Below are 15019 nucleotides of genomic sequence, written 5' to 3' on the forward strand. Positions count from 1 at the left end.
TGGATACAGCCAAAATAATGGGCCGTAGAAGGCGGTAACTTAAGCAAAAATGGCACTGAATGAGACACGAACCTCGAAAGGTCTCTCAACTCTTTTGGAACCCCCACTTGAACACAACAATCCAGAAGTTGTTGAAGAAGAGACATTGAATCCCTATCAGGAATAGATGAAGAGAGTAACAGTGCTCCGCTTTCACAAGCAGTGACGGAGGAAGGGGGGACTAGCAGTGGCCAACCCCACCCCCCCCCCCCAAATGACCAAAAAAAAAAACAAAATTAAGGTAAAAAAAGAACTTTATGGTTTTTTTTTTCTTTTTCTTTTGTTAATGGGCCCTACCAGCTAAATTTTTTAGCCATGGGCCCCATCCCATTTTCAGAACCGGCTTCGTCCCTGTTCACAAGTCTTCACAACAAGATGAAACCACAGTTACACAAGGAGATAATAACCCACAAAATCTCATACATCACATTAGAAGCAAAAATACAACACAAACAAAATGACAATACACAAAACAGTAACTTATAAAAGGAAATAAACAATCATACAAATATAACAAAAAGCCCTACAATAGCTGCAACAGTGGAGTAGATCGGTGATGGAGTGATGCCCAAGGTCCACGTGTCGTCTAGTGAGATCCACCACACTTTTAGTAATGTCGGTGGTTTGAGCAAAAACACTAACCAAGAAAGGGAACAGAAAACATATAGGTGTAAGATTTTGAATAATGTTATATACCACATTTTTATTTCAGTTTGTTGATGTGGTACTACCAACAAGCCATTCGATACATATATTTGAAACAAAGGTTAATTAGCAGTAACACATCAACAAAGTTAAAAGTGTGCTATATAGCATTTTTTAAAGATTTTTAATTGAGTGGTCTCTAGGGGCGGAAGTAGATATTTGTGTTTAAGGGGGCAAAATTCTAAAAAAAGAAAAAAGAAAAATTGGGGGGTCAAAAATTAAATTTTATAGGAATTTTATAAATTTTTTTTTTTTTTTTTGGGGGGACTACCTTGGGCCTTGGGGATCATGGTTCTGCCCTTGGTGGTGTCTCAACATGCTATGTTATAATCTCACTAAAAAAACTTCATATATAAGATATTAATCTCATTAACAAATGATATTAAAGCCGATAGTGCTGCAATATGATAGATGATAATGGACCCTTTTGCTGTTAGAGCGAGGACGATGTGTATGACACTGACAAGTGGTTCCTGAAATAGGGGTAAAGGTGTATATCACGAGAAAGCCTATATAACACACAAAGTGATTTTGGAGATAGCCCATAAAAATGAGACATTATTGAATATATACGTGTGAGTATATTAAAAAGATGTTACAAGTATAAATGATTAATATGGCACAATCTAGGAAGATTGTGGCAATTTTTTGTTGAAACGGTGCCTATGTATATAGATGGAGAAGGAGAATCATTTTGAAGTCATGTTTGAATAGAAATTCTAATCTGGAGCTATGTTTTCCAAGTGCATCAAATACTATTAGGAAACACTTTGTGGGAAATGATGATGATTATTTTATCTTATGTCCCCCTGGGGATTCCTCATTTGTTTACTCTTCATGTAAAAATGAGCTTATGGTTACTTTGTTGACCAGAAAGCAATCAAGCAATGGACTTTTTAGAATATATAAATTGTGCAGTTACAATAGTATAACAGTTTGGCTTCAGAAGTTACTGAAATCAATGAAATAATTATTTACAGTTTGTTGCAATTGCAGTAGGTGGATGAGACAACAAGGTATTCTGTTTAATTTATTATTGGGATTGCTTGGCATTCCAAGAAATTTACTTCATTAGTTAGCAATAGCTTCTTTACATTATTGCTTATATGCCAAAATTTTAACTACAAAGTTTCCCCCAAATTGTGAGGATTTAGTGTCTATGTATAATTGTGGGCGTTGAAGTTGAAAAAATATAAAGAAAAATAGTAGTTAATATATATAAGTGGAGTCAAGCTAATTAGCTTAGACTTTTGGGTTAAAGTGGTGTTTAAATATGTATATTATTGTAGTCTTCGTAAAAACTTACAAACTGTTTATCTCCCCAACAACTGGTATCAGAGCCAAGTTTAGTTTCCTGGGACGAGTGTCTGGATGCGTCTGGTTTGGAGTTGTGTTCTATGGCATGCTGTTTTAACTCTTGTACTCGTGACATTCTTGAAAATATAAAAGGACTCACAAACGAGGGGGAGTTGAGCCAATGTGGAAGAAACTTACAAGTGAGAGAGAGATTGTTGTGAGTACACTTGTGAGTATTGAATACCACATTTAAAAAAAAAAAAAAAAAAAAAAAAAAAAAAAAGTAAAGATACCTAAGTGAACCCAAGCCCATTAACTTAAGCTTTTGGGTTAGTGTGATGTCTATATATATATATTAATGTACTCTTGATAAAAAAACTCTCTCTGACCACTTATCTCTCAATATTTAGTCTGTTAAATTAAAATGTGCTTAAAATACAAATTACATACTCAGTTTAAAAATGCATACCAAATGGGCAAAGGATCAAACGCTTCGACTTTGTCTCCCAAGATCCGCCACAAATTGGGTTCAAGAGCCGTGTGATGGGTGACTTTTAATTGATTGAGTTGGAAAAATTTCTTGCAATCCGGTTTAAAAGGAAACTTTGCCCTAAATTTCAGAAGTTAGATCAGGCAGCTTGTCCAATTGCTAAGGTCATCAACAAGGGTTCAGAGGTCAAAAGTAGAATAAGTTTGGTAGCTACTTTGAACTGATCATCATATGTTATCCAATGAATTGTCTCAAGGAGTTTCTTTCTTCCTTGAAGTTAACCCCTTTTTCACTCTTCTAACGATATTTAATTGCCCCAAATATTAGCTAAACTAATTACAACATTGAAAGGTGGAGTTTGGAGACAATCCGACAAGGCCAGAACAAACTAAATATATGATTTGGCCATGTTTTTCAAAGCTCATTCTCATATCAGTCTTCCATGTGATCCCAACTTCGGTGAAGTTCTAGCAGCCCTTCTAGCTGCCTCTCTAGCAGTGTCTTTGCAGCTCAAAAACTTCACCATTGAAGGTGACTCCCTTACTGTCATCACATCATTACAAATTCCATCCATCACGCAAGATTGGCACATTGAAAGAGTCATAGCAGATTCTTTGTCCATTATTCCAGCCTCCCTCTTGAGAGGCTAGAAAAATTAATAGAAGTGCTAACTTCTATGCCCACTATGTGGCATATTGGACAGTGACAAGAGTTCACTCGAGCTGCATTCCCACCTATTTTCTCCACCTCTATCCACCCCTATTTGTAGTGGCAAAGATCCACCTTTTATTTCCTCTTCCTCTTGAGGGGTTGTACCGTCACTTTGTTCTTAATGCAATGTTTGTTAAAAAAATAAAAAAAAAAATAAAAAAAACACAAAAACAATTATTTTTGTGGGATAATCTCTTACACGACATCACCTATCAAGTTTAGTTGAATACTTGAATCTCATCTATTTTGCATACAATGATAATATAGACTATTATATAGTCATAAAATGGATACATTTCAAATTTTAATGGAATAAAACAATTCATATTTTATTTATTCTTGAATGATTAAAAGACTATTTAATGTTCACTTTGGTTATCTTTCATATAAAAAGGCCTTTAATCTTTTTCTTTTTCTTTTTCAAGGCATATAGAGAAGAATCTTTGATCCCTTCAAATCATGGGATGAAAAGAGCACCACTAAGCTCTTATTCAATGGTCTTCTATCAAACTAGAGTATTGTCTCATTAGAGAATGTCTTGTTATTATGTTTTTAACAGAAAACAACAATAAATAGAAAAATATCCCCAACTTGCAGAAAAATATCACCAACAATTAATAGAAACCCTTTATGTGCAAATAATTTTTTGGGTTCACGCCTACGGCAAAATTGAGTCTTACTCGATTCGTGTGGGAAAATGATTTGCGCAGGTAGGAAAATGCTTTGCACAAGTTTGAAGTTTACCCTTCAGAGATGGATACACGAAATGACGCTAACTTGAGTTTTTCATCATTTAACAAAAAAAAAAAAAAAAAAAAAACTTAAAAAATGTATTAAAGTATTAATTAAATGATTAAATTTAATTTTTTTTTATCAATTTCAATTTTTAAAATAAATGATAATTTAATAAAAGTTGCATTCCGGAGTAAACGGTGGAAATTCTCTGGTCATACGTACGAATATAGAGGACAGAAGGGTAGGTGTAACCGATCTGCCTTCATTGAACCTATTGCTGTGATACATGTCTTATATATTTTCCATTTTCGATGGATTCTTTTTTCAAGCATCACATTTAATAAATAAATAAATAGAAAGAGGCAAGTCATTATCAGATTTTGGAGCCACAAATCATCCTAAGGAAACTTCCTCACCCCCCTCCAGAAAAGAGAAAAAGACAAGACACCAATGCTTAACTTTGTCAATTAGGGACACGGGAAGTGATGAGTAATCCATATAAAGATATTCACTCATGAATGCTAATGGTTGGTTTGAATTTGCAATTTTTAAAAATGTGTAATTTAAAAATGTAGCTAAGGGTTTGTTAAATCACAGTTTGGCCTTTTAAAACTGTGCATTTTTTTTAAAAAAAATTATTGTCAGCTTTTTGAAAACATAGATTTTTTGCTTTTTCAAATTGCAATTTTTTTAAAAAGCAGTCTTAAACGATCAATTTTCTACGATTTGATTTACAATCACACTTTTGTGTATGAAATCGTAATTACAAACACACCCTTAAGTCTCATACCCGCTACTTAATACTTACTAGGATAGCGCGCAAATGTAGTTAGTCGTTTTGTGAGTCATAATACTACCACTTACTCAAAAAAATGAAGTTAATAAAAAAAATAATAAATATACCCATTTAATTAATATTCTCACACTCATAACCCTATATAGAGAAATTAAAGTATGGTTTTGTGTATATATATATATATAAAAGGTTAGCGATATTGAATTTTAGAAGAAGTCTTTGTTGAGTTAAATATAATATTATTTAAGCAAAGAGCAGTAGGGTTTGAAAGGTGGGGAAGATGTTGCATATTTTGCATCATTTTGTCGTAAAATGGGTTGGAGATGGAGTTGAGTATGTTTGAAGGAAATGCCTTGTGTGTCCCACTACCCACCATTTTAGAGAACAATGTCGGACAAATGTTGAATTCCTCGAGCTTTCCCAAGACAATTCTAACAACTACAACTTCGTCTAAATTTTGGAAGATTCACCTTCACCTTCAACTTCAAACAAAAGTATTCTATCTGTCACACCCTCAAAAAAAAAAAAAAAAAAAAAATTGTGATAAATGATGATATTGTTATCGTAATGTTTGGAGAATTTCATAATGAAATGGAAAATTAAAGAGGAGCGGGAGAAAGAGAGAAAATGTGTAAAAAAAAAAAAAAATTTGGGTGATTCGGTATTAAACACTTACGTAGGTCCGCCGGTAGATAATTGCCCTAAAGGCTACATTTTGCGATTATTACTTAATTCATCTTTACAATAAAAATGATCAATATATATTGTTATACGACTTTCATATAACTTGATGATGTAGCAGTGAAAATCAGCATGTAGATACGCACTTGTAAAAAATAAATCAATGGTTAATTTTCACTACCACATCATCCTAATTATATAACAGTCGTATATATAACAATTTACTAAATAACACTACCTATTAAAAAAAAAAAAGTGGCAAATAAAATATATATATATATATATATATATATATATATATATGTGTGTGTGTGTGTGTGTGTGTGTGTGTGTGTGTGTGTGGAGAATAATCTAATAAGGAAACATATTCCAACAATATTAGATTAATAATCTCAATGAAATCCAAGCTAACATTTAGTTGTAAATATATATCTTGTTGGCACAACATCTTGGACATCTTGGACCCACATGTAATGAAAAGAGGCCCTTGAATTTTTGGTCTTTTGGGGTCTCAATCTTTGATTAATTAGATGATGATGGGAGAAGATAATGTGGAAGGACCACTTGGTGCCTACCAAAAGCTTTCCATAATTCAGGAATCAGCACTAAATATATATTTCTTTGCTAGGGTTTTGAGCCTTCTAATGATATGATTATTACTTGAACCCACGTTTTCTAACACGTATCCCTTCTTTCAAAGGCTTTCATTACTCATGCATTTCCCCCAATAATGTCTCACTTTTCTACTCAAAAAGAAAAGGGTGGGGTGCTTTTATTGCCCATCAAGACCTCAGCTTGGAGGCTTGGACCTTTGTGTGTATAATGTATAGTTGTGTGTGTGTTGGAAGAGATAGGAAGGACCACTCTTGGTACTCACTTTTAGGACCATGCTTCTAGTTGTCTTTACTCGGGATAAGGATTTTCAGTAATTTTCTCTAGATTGTGATTAAATTAGACGGTATAATTAAGAGAGTTCATACAAAATTCATTTATTGAGCAAGTAACCGGGATAGGATTGCTGGAGATCTCAATCCTATCCCTATGCACCATTCTTTTTCTTTTTGGATGTTTCAATAGATCGAACGTTTAGTATAGTATTTGACCCAGCCTAGATGTGTTTCTTAGCATATGAAAATCAGATGAATTTTTCATTTGCATGGGAAAATCACATGCTTAAGAACACATGACAATATATAGACTGAATTAGAGAAAATTTCTCCAATCCACCTCGAATTTTTTTTTTTGCGTTTATGCATCTTCACCTTATATGTTATGTTAGTACTTAGTAGCATCACCTATTCATATAATACTTGAGAATTTATTTTCTATAAAAAAAATCAAGTCTTATTTAAAAATTTAAGTTGATAGGAATGACTAAATTTAATCATTTAATTAATATTTTCACACTTTTCTTCAAGTATAAGTTGATATTTTTTTCTCAATTATTGAAGCCTAACACATAAAATATTTAATTAAAAATGTAGATAAACTTCGCTACTCGAATACCATGTTAAATCACCACTTATCCCAAAAAAAATTAAGCGCATATCGTTCCATTTTTAATAGATGTCACCCGAAAAATCTTATTTTCCATCAAAAGTCATTGTTAGTCAATCATAATAAAAAGTAGTGTATATATATAGTCAAAATGGTCCTTGTTCGTTGAATGTTGTATTAAATTTTTCATGTTTGTTGAAATTTTAGCTTCTAAATTTGTTAAAAATATATATATTTAGGATTTTTTATTATTATTATTAATGATATTTAGGATTTTTTTTTTTTTCCTAGTCATCATGCAATGAAACATCACTCACCACCAAATTCATTATAGGCTTGAACAATACGAAGTTGGTGCCACTTTAGCAAATATTGTAAGACAATCATGATGCCTGATGCCAATATACAAGGTATTGCATAGCCTCATTAGTTTCTCTTTTTTTTTTTTTTTTGTAACAAGCCTCATTAGTTTCAACTAAAGGGAAGAAGGGACCATTTTACAAGCCTATCATCATCCGCGGACCTAGGTGTGAATTTGGGAGTCTGAAAAATTTTAAAATTTATATTTTTATAAGATATATTTAAAACTTAATTGCTTTTTTCCTAAAAAAAAAGAGGGGGGGAGGGGGGGCGGGTGTTTTTAATAGTTATTCCCCCACATTAAATGTGTCTAGTTTCGCCGATGCCTAAGGGTGACAATTGGTGTTCGTGTGTTAATTTTGAGTCGTATCAAAGTATGAGTGTAACTATATATGTAACGCACCATCCTAATGACACAATATTGTTCACTTTTGACTTCCCGGAACAAGACTTCTCAAGAGGTCATCAATCTTCATACTACTGTCGTATAAGCACGCTTAACTGCAAAATTGTGATAGATTCATGCACATTACGGCTTTAAAACGCATTGTGTCAATAAGGGTGCGAATATACATAAGCATATCCTCATCTTCATTCTTAGGCGGTGTGATACGCCACAATATACGTCAACCATAACATGACCTATTTAATTAACTAAGTTAAACCTCTTAACTCTAACTCTCTAATTATGAACTGAGTTTGTGTCGAGTTTGTCGGTTATATCAAAAATTGTTAGCCATTATGTCGTGTATCTGGTTCGGTTTGTGTCGAGACATGTGTATAAAACTATATAAATCAACCATAACCCAACCAATTTAACTAAACAACCAAACTCCTTCATTTTAACCTATTAATTTTATATTGAATTCACTTATCCCGTTAAAAATTGCCGATCATAATTTCAAACCGACAAAATCTTAAAGCCTCAAGTTTTGTGAGGGTACGTGGGGGCTGAAAGTGGCAGTATTTCTGCCCGTGATGGGTTTCTTCCATTTGGTATGGGGATGTTATTTATCTTTACATTTTATAAAGGAGCTCAAAAGCACCTTTCAAGCTTGTCTTTTAGGTTCCCCAAGCATGACAAATTGACAGTATGATAAGAAAAGATCTATGTACCTACCCTAGCTAGATCCTACTTATGATCACAGATTGCCCTCTATTTTCCACTCTATATGGCTGTAAAAACAAAATAGACATAAAAGCAATTATTGATCTTGAAAGAAGCCAAATTAACCCATGTGAAAAATGAAATGCAGCACTTGGAGATGCATTTACAACATGATTCAATCCGGCTCAAATGAATTGAAAATTATTCAGTTAGTTACATTTTAAAGGTACTTTTATTGTTTTACTTTTTGAGATGATAAAAATATCTCATCCACTATAATTAATGGGATATTCTCTAATTCAAATAAACTTAAGAAGATCTTAATTCTGTTTAAATGATATTGATAATCTATGGATTAATTAAGAGCATTCATCTTCAAATAAAAGTTAAATTTAAGGAAAAAAATTTATTTTATTAAATATAAAGAGCCACTTTTAAAATGAATCAAACATCAAACTTTATATATATATATATATATATTTTTTATTTTAATTTAATATTATTTTTTATTATTTTTATACCAATAAAAGAGATGAGAGTAACAAATAAGAATAAAAAATTATATAACTTTTGCTTTTTAGTGAGTAAATTCGACGAGAGTTAAATTTAAAATAACATAGTGAGTTTGTTAAATAACTTAAATGGGTCATTTTAAGAGTTTTGTTAAATTTTTAGAGAAAAGTTAAATATCAAGAGCCTATTGTAAATGCTCTAACATTCATGTCATGATTTTATTAAAAGAAAATAATAGGCAACACTAATGCAGAAAGAATTTGCTTCCGTCATAAGTCGATACGAGTAAATACCAAATAAACAAAATCAATATGAGAATGTGTGTTTATATATGACAAAACATAGAGAATAAAAAATAAAAAATAAAAAAAATAAAAAACTCAAAAAATTAAGGTGCTTTAACCTTAAACACTAGGTCTATAGTGCACAAATATAACAAAAAGATGACTAGTATGCTGCTACCATGATTACTATAAACATCCACACATCAATTATTATGCAATTTGATAGTATGACGGTAAAAATAAGTTATTTGATTGACACTTAAAAAAATAAAAATAAAAATTTGATTCTTAATGTCACATCAATCCAATTATATGATAATCATATGCTAGTTAACTAATCATCAATTGTGATGGTTTACTGGTCCGAAGGAAATCCTCAAAGTGATTGGGCATGTATTAGGGTGAGAGTTCGACTCTCTAAATGAGAATCTTCTATCATATTAGTATTAACGGTCTTGAGTCCTATTAATGCCCTGATAGAGCTGGATCAAGCTATGACTCAATTAGACTCGATAGAGCCTGTAATTTTCACTACCTATGCCCTTCTTGTACGCAAGTGCTACTATAGTTACATCCAATTATGACTCAGTCAGATTTGATAAAGCACCTATAATTTTCACCATCTAAGCCCTTATTATACGCAGGTTACACCCAACTAGATAGCTAAACTAGATAGCTACAATTAAACTCTCCAACCTGCTTTTTTTTTATTTTTTTATTTTTTAAGAAAAAAAAAAAACTTTTAAATCTATGATTAGAGTTTCAAGTAAGTAAATCATCCATCTATATATGGATGACACATCTATTTAGAGGTGAGGTGGAATAGTCATCGATGTCAAAAACTATAAGAAAAGGGAAAAATCAAGATATTGCTTTAGGAATAGTATATAATAATCCCCAACAAATCCTAGGGCTTCTCATCCACTCAATTTCTTGTTGACGTGTCTTTAATTTCATTCATTAGAAATGACACTGGAATTCATATATATTTTTATAATAAGTGGTCCTAAATCAAATCAAAATGTAGTGAACCCCAAACCTCTCAAAAAGCAAGCCAATAGCAAATAAAGAACTTAATTATTTCATTAATATATATTTTTTCACGTATGAGACTATATAATACTTAAAATATTTTTAATTAAAAAATGAAGATAAATTAAAAAAATTAGGGTTCAAAATCAAGACATAAGGTTGCTACCAATAGGACTATAATCAAGCCAAGTCAAGTTAGGTATTGAATATTCAAGCTCAATTCGTTTAATTTTGTTTTAAATTCGAGTTTATCACCAAATTAGATAATATGTTCAAACTTGGTTCATTATTTTTCAAACGAACTCAAACTTGTTCACAAACTACTTAATTAACTTATTTATTCCTTATATAAAGTTAATATATATTGTGAGTTTTTTTATTTTTTTATTTTTTGATAAACTCATACTAATCATGCAAATTTTAGAAAATGGCTTTGTCACTAAGGTGATCATAAATAATCTCAGATGGGAAGCCCCTAAGAATGGCTTTGTCAAAAAATTAGGATGCAGCTGTAGACAAAAATAGAAGGAATGGGGATCAAGGTGGTGGTCAGAGATGGTAGGGGAGAGGTTTTGGTGACTCTGTCATCACCTAGAAACCACATCACTGAGCCAGATATTGCGGAAGCAGTTGCGGCAGTGATAGCAGCCCATCTATGTCAAGAGCTGGGTTTTTATAGGATGATCTTAGAAGGTGATGCGCTCCAAGTGGTGCAAGCCCTAAAGAGAGACGGGAGGAGTTGGAGCCAGTATGGTCATCTTATTGAGGAAGCTCGAGGGGTTCTAAATTGTCTTCATAGATGGAAGGTTAATCATATTAGAAGACACCTTAATGAAGCTGCCCACCGCCTTGCGAAAGAGGCGCTTTCACTCATCGTGGAAGAAGGGTCTTTTGAAGAAATTCCTCTTTGTATTTCAGATATTATCTCTGTAAAGCGATGTGCTTGATTTTGGTTTGCTTTTTATAAGAATCACCCTATTCCTTTCAATATATATATATAGGATCTATCATTTGAGTTAGATAAATTAACTCGAATGTTAAACAATCCAATCTAACTATATGTTTAGGTTTTATAGAATGTATATAAATTCATTACACCCCACACACATGCTTATATATACATATACGCAAACACACACGTGTACACATCAAGACTCACTATCACAATAATTCAAGTTATATTTATTACATTATAAAGACAATTCTATACACAAACACACACACACACACCAAAACTCACCATCACAATAATTCAAGTTATATTTATCACATTATAAAGACAATTCTCTTTTGTCTTTGAAATACTTAAGATGATTGCATTATATATATATATATATATATATATATATATATATATAATAAAAATAAAGTTATACCATCCACGAGTTGACTCTATATGAGTTTGACTTATTATTTTATTTCAAAAACAGCAAATATGAGTCTAATACAATCAACATCAATTAACCTAAATGATCAAATGCAATAAAACAACATATCAGTCATGTGATTCAACAACTAAATTATAATTATTTCTAAGACGAGGTTGTGGTAAATTAGGTTGTCATTAATTTGGGTCTTGTAGTACTATCAAATTAGTACGGACGTCAAGGCATTATATAAGTTCTTGTCCCTTCACCCTCTGCATGAAAGAATGTGAAAGACTATTCCCCCCATGCTTGCTTGCAATCCCATTAACACATGCCACAACGTGCCTCTGTTTTCTATTTTAATGGTGGTTTTATCAGATCTAACCTATGCACATGTTCATGATAAATGATACCTGGAAGGGATACAGTTTCTTTATTTTATATTGTTTGTGGGAAATCATGCGCTTGTTTAGATATAATATTAATTTCTCTAGGGAAGGAAAGACGCTTTGGGAGTCGGTATGGACAGTTGAATGATGATGCGAAGATGGTGCTCGCAGGCCGATTGTCAATAGTGACTGAGGCACCAAAAGGAAAACAAACATGGTAGCTTATCGTTTAACGAAGACTATCTCCCTATCAAATATAGATTAAAGATTATTTGTTTTTATCCATGATATTTTTTTTTTTTTTTCTTAAGTGAAATCTTATTCGTTCATTCTTAAAATTCAGAGATTATAAATAATCAGACATCATGCAAAAAATAAGGATATTATACTTCCTGGCATTTAATCATACTTCCTGGTTAATTAATGCCAAGAAAAGACCTTCCTTTTGTAGTGCACCTTTGCGAAAGCATATGCTGCCATATTTGCTTTCCTTCTTATGTGCTCTGTTTGGAGAAGGGGTGAAAAGATGGGTAGTTATTAACCGTCCGTTAATCGTACTAACCGTTAACCACTTTTGAAAGCAGTTTGAAAAAACCGCGAACCGCCTATATAAAGGAAATGACGTCATTTTTATGTTTATATATATATATATATATATATATATATATATAAGAATCTATAAACCATGTCGTATGTATGTAGTAGGATATTATCGTATTACCATAAAAACAACGTCGTTTGATTTTTTTATTTAATTTTTTAACTATTTTTATAATAATAATAAAAAAATATATATTTTAAAAAGCGGTTAGCCATTATTAAGGTTATTAAATGCTAACCGCCAATTAACCGTTTAGGCGGTTAGCGGAGTTTACTAACCGCCTAGGCTGTTACGGTCAGCGGTTTTATCCGTAATAATCTTTTCAGCTCTAGTCTGAAGACTATACAAGATAATTTTTGCATCTTCAATCAAATTATCATACCTCTACACTTTGCAAGATACTTTATCATGATTTATTTGAAAGTTTGAAATTTTACATTAAAAAAGAAGAAGATATAAGAATTATAAGATTAAGGTGATTAAACCAATTATAAATCTGGCATTTAGTGCAAAATAATTGGATATTATTCCATTCAATATCTATTTGATGGGCACTCATCGCCCAACTTATTTTATCATTTATCCTACAAATTCCAGCTACACCCACATTAAATCATTCTATCATTAGCATCCTGCCTTATTCTAATCGTGATTTACTCAAATCAAATCCATCAATCTGATTATTTTAAGTGTTATTAACAGGTTGTATTAACAGCTCATTATAAATTAAGTGATGGTTGACTCCATGATATCTAGTTGTCATGGGGGATACAAAATTTTGGTAATATCTCAACAAGAAAAAGTATCAAAGAATATATAATGCGCACCAAGAGCATACCTTTTGTGCATTTTTTATTATATTTTTACTAAAGATGCAAACTGTGTCTAATCTTAGGCAAACATGATTTTAAATTATTTTTTTCTAATTAAAAAGGGTAGGAGGAGGCGACAAACGGTGACTACTTTACTTATGAACCAATGACAAAAGGGCCTAGACGGTAAGAAACTGCAGGCGTTTCATCAAAGCCAATTGAGCTATAGTCTGACCCAACCCCACCAAAATATCAGTTAGACCTAAGGCAGCTAATTCTAATGAAGTTATTGTTTACATAAAGAAGAGAAAGATGAGATCCTTTGCTTGTTGATTTTGTCAATTACTAGGGTTGTAACACTTTAATTTACTATTAAATAAAAAAGCAAGATTCCTCTTTTTCAAAAATGAAGAAAGTAGGATATTAAATCTGGACATTGACAGTAGAATCAATCCTACATTCCTATCAATATCATGCTAATCTTGGTCTTCAAAGGTTACGAAAAGTCACATGCTAGTTACATAATGTTCCTATAGCTAGGTAGCTCACCTTTTATCAATAATAATCTCTGTAAAAACAAAGACGTAAATTATTTCTAATATAGAAAAAGTGGGATTGTTGTTCTAAATCTTCTTATAAGATTCATAATAATAATAATAATAATAATAATAATAAATCTTTTGAATTTGGAATTGGATTGTTGAGCTGTTACCCCTACCACAAGTGGGCCAAAGGTTGGTAAAATGTCATCAGCCTCAATGAAGTGGTTAGATACTTCGGCCGACTTGCTTCTATGACTGCAATTTGAGTATGAAAAGTTTGAAATGATAAGAGGAAGACAAGAGAGAGCTTCTATAGCCATAGGAATGGGAATCTTAGAAGAGAGAAAAGGGCAGGCTCTTTTCTATTTGTTTATTTATTGGAGAGGATAACCGATCCTGTGTTGAGAATATGAGTAATCTGCATAGAAAGTTGGTGGTTTATAATAATGTTCGCGCATGTTAAGTTCCACATTACTTATTAAGTGAAACTGAATTTTATAAGTTATTTTAAGAAGCCTCCAAATTGATTATTTCTTTTGGGGTAACAGCACATATGTTTTTTTGGCTTGATAGTACAGATGTGGTTCTTGAGTTGTTATAAACGGCATCAAAGCTACATCATAATGCCATGTACTATTGTCATCACCGTATGACGTGACCCTTGTGAGGAAGTCAATAATTTAAGAGGAAGAGTTTGTAATACCTTGATCCCATATTGAGAAGATTAGTAGTAGCCGACATAGAGAATGAATAGTTTATAAAGACACTTATGGGTGCTAAGTTCTATGTTGCTTACTTACTAGGTGAAACTAAGTTTTGTAAGTGATTTTAAAGAAGCTTCAAATTGACTAGTTTTTTAAGGTAATAAGCTAATGTATTTTTCTTGGATCGTTACAAATAACATCAAAGCTACCTAAAAATGTCATGTGGTACCATTAACATCGCATGACATGCCCCTGATGAGGATGCCAAGGGTTTAAGGAGGAGAGTTTGTAATACTCACATATTGGGAAAATGAGTAGCCCATGTAGAGATCAAGTGAATAGTTTATAAAAAAACAC

At 32.1% G+C, this 15019-nt stretch overlaps 1 protein-coding gene across 1 annotated transcript; it reads left to right on the forward strand.

The window, feature by feature from the left end:
• Positions 1 to 10777: 10777 nt before the first annotated feature.
• On the forward strand, positions 10778 to 11194 carry LOC148588121 (uncharacterized). The gene has a single exon (XM_088514181.1). The coding sequence runs from the start codon at positions 10778 to 10780 to the stop codon at positions 11192 to 11194; it is 417 nt and encodes a 138-aa protein (XP_088370307.1).
• The last annotated feature ends 3825 nt before the right edge of the window (positions 11195 to 15019 follow it).

Source organism: Corylus avellana, chromosome 1 (genome assembly GCF_965113065.1).
Source record: "Corylus avellana chromosome 1, dhCorAvel1.hap1.2, whole genome shotgun sequence".
Taxonomy (NCBI): domain Eukaryota; kingdom Viridiplantae; phylum Streptophyta; class Magnoliopsida; order Fagales; family Betulaceae; genus Corylus; species Corylus avellana.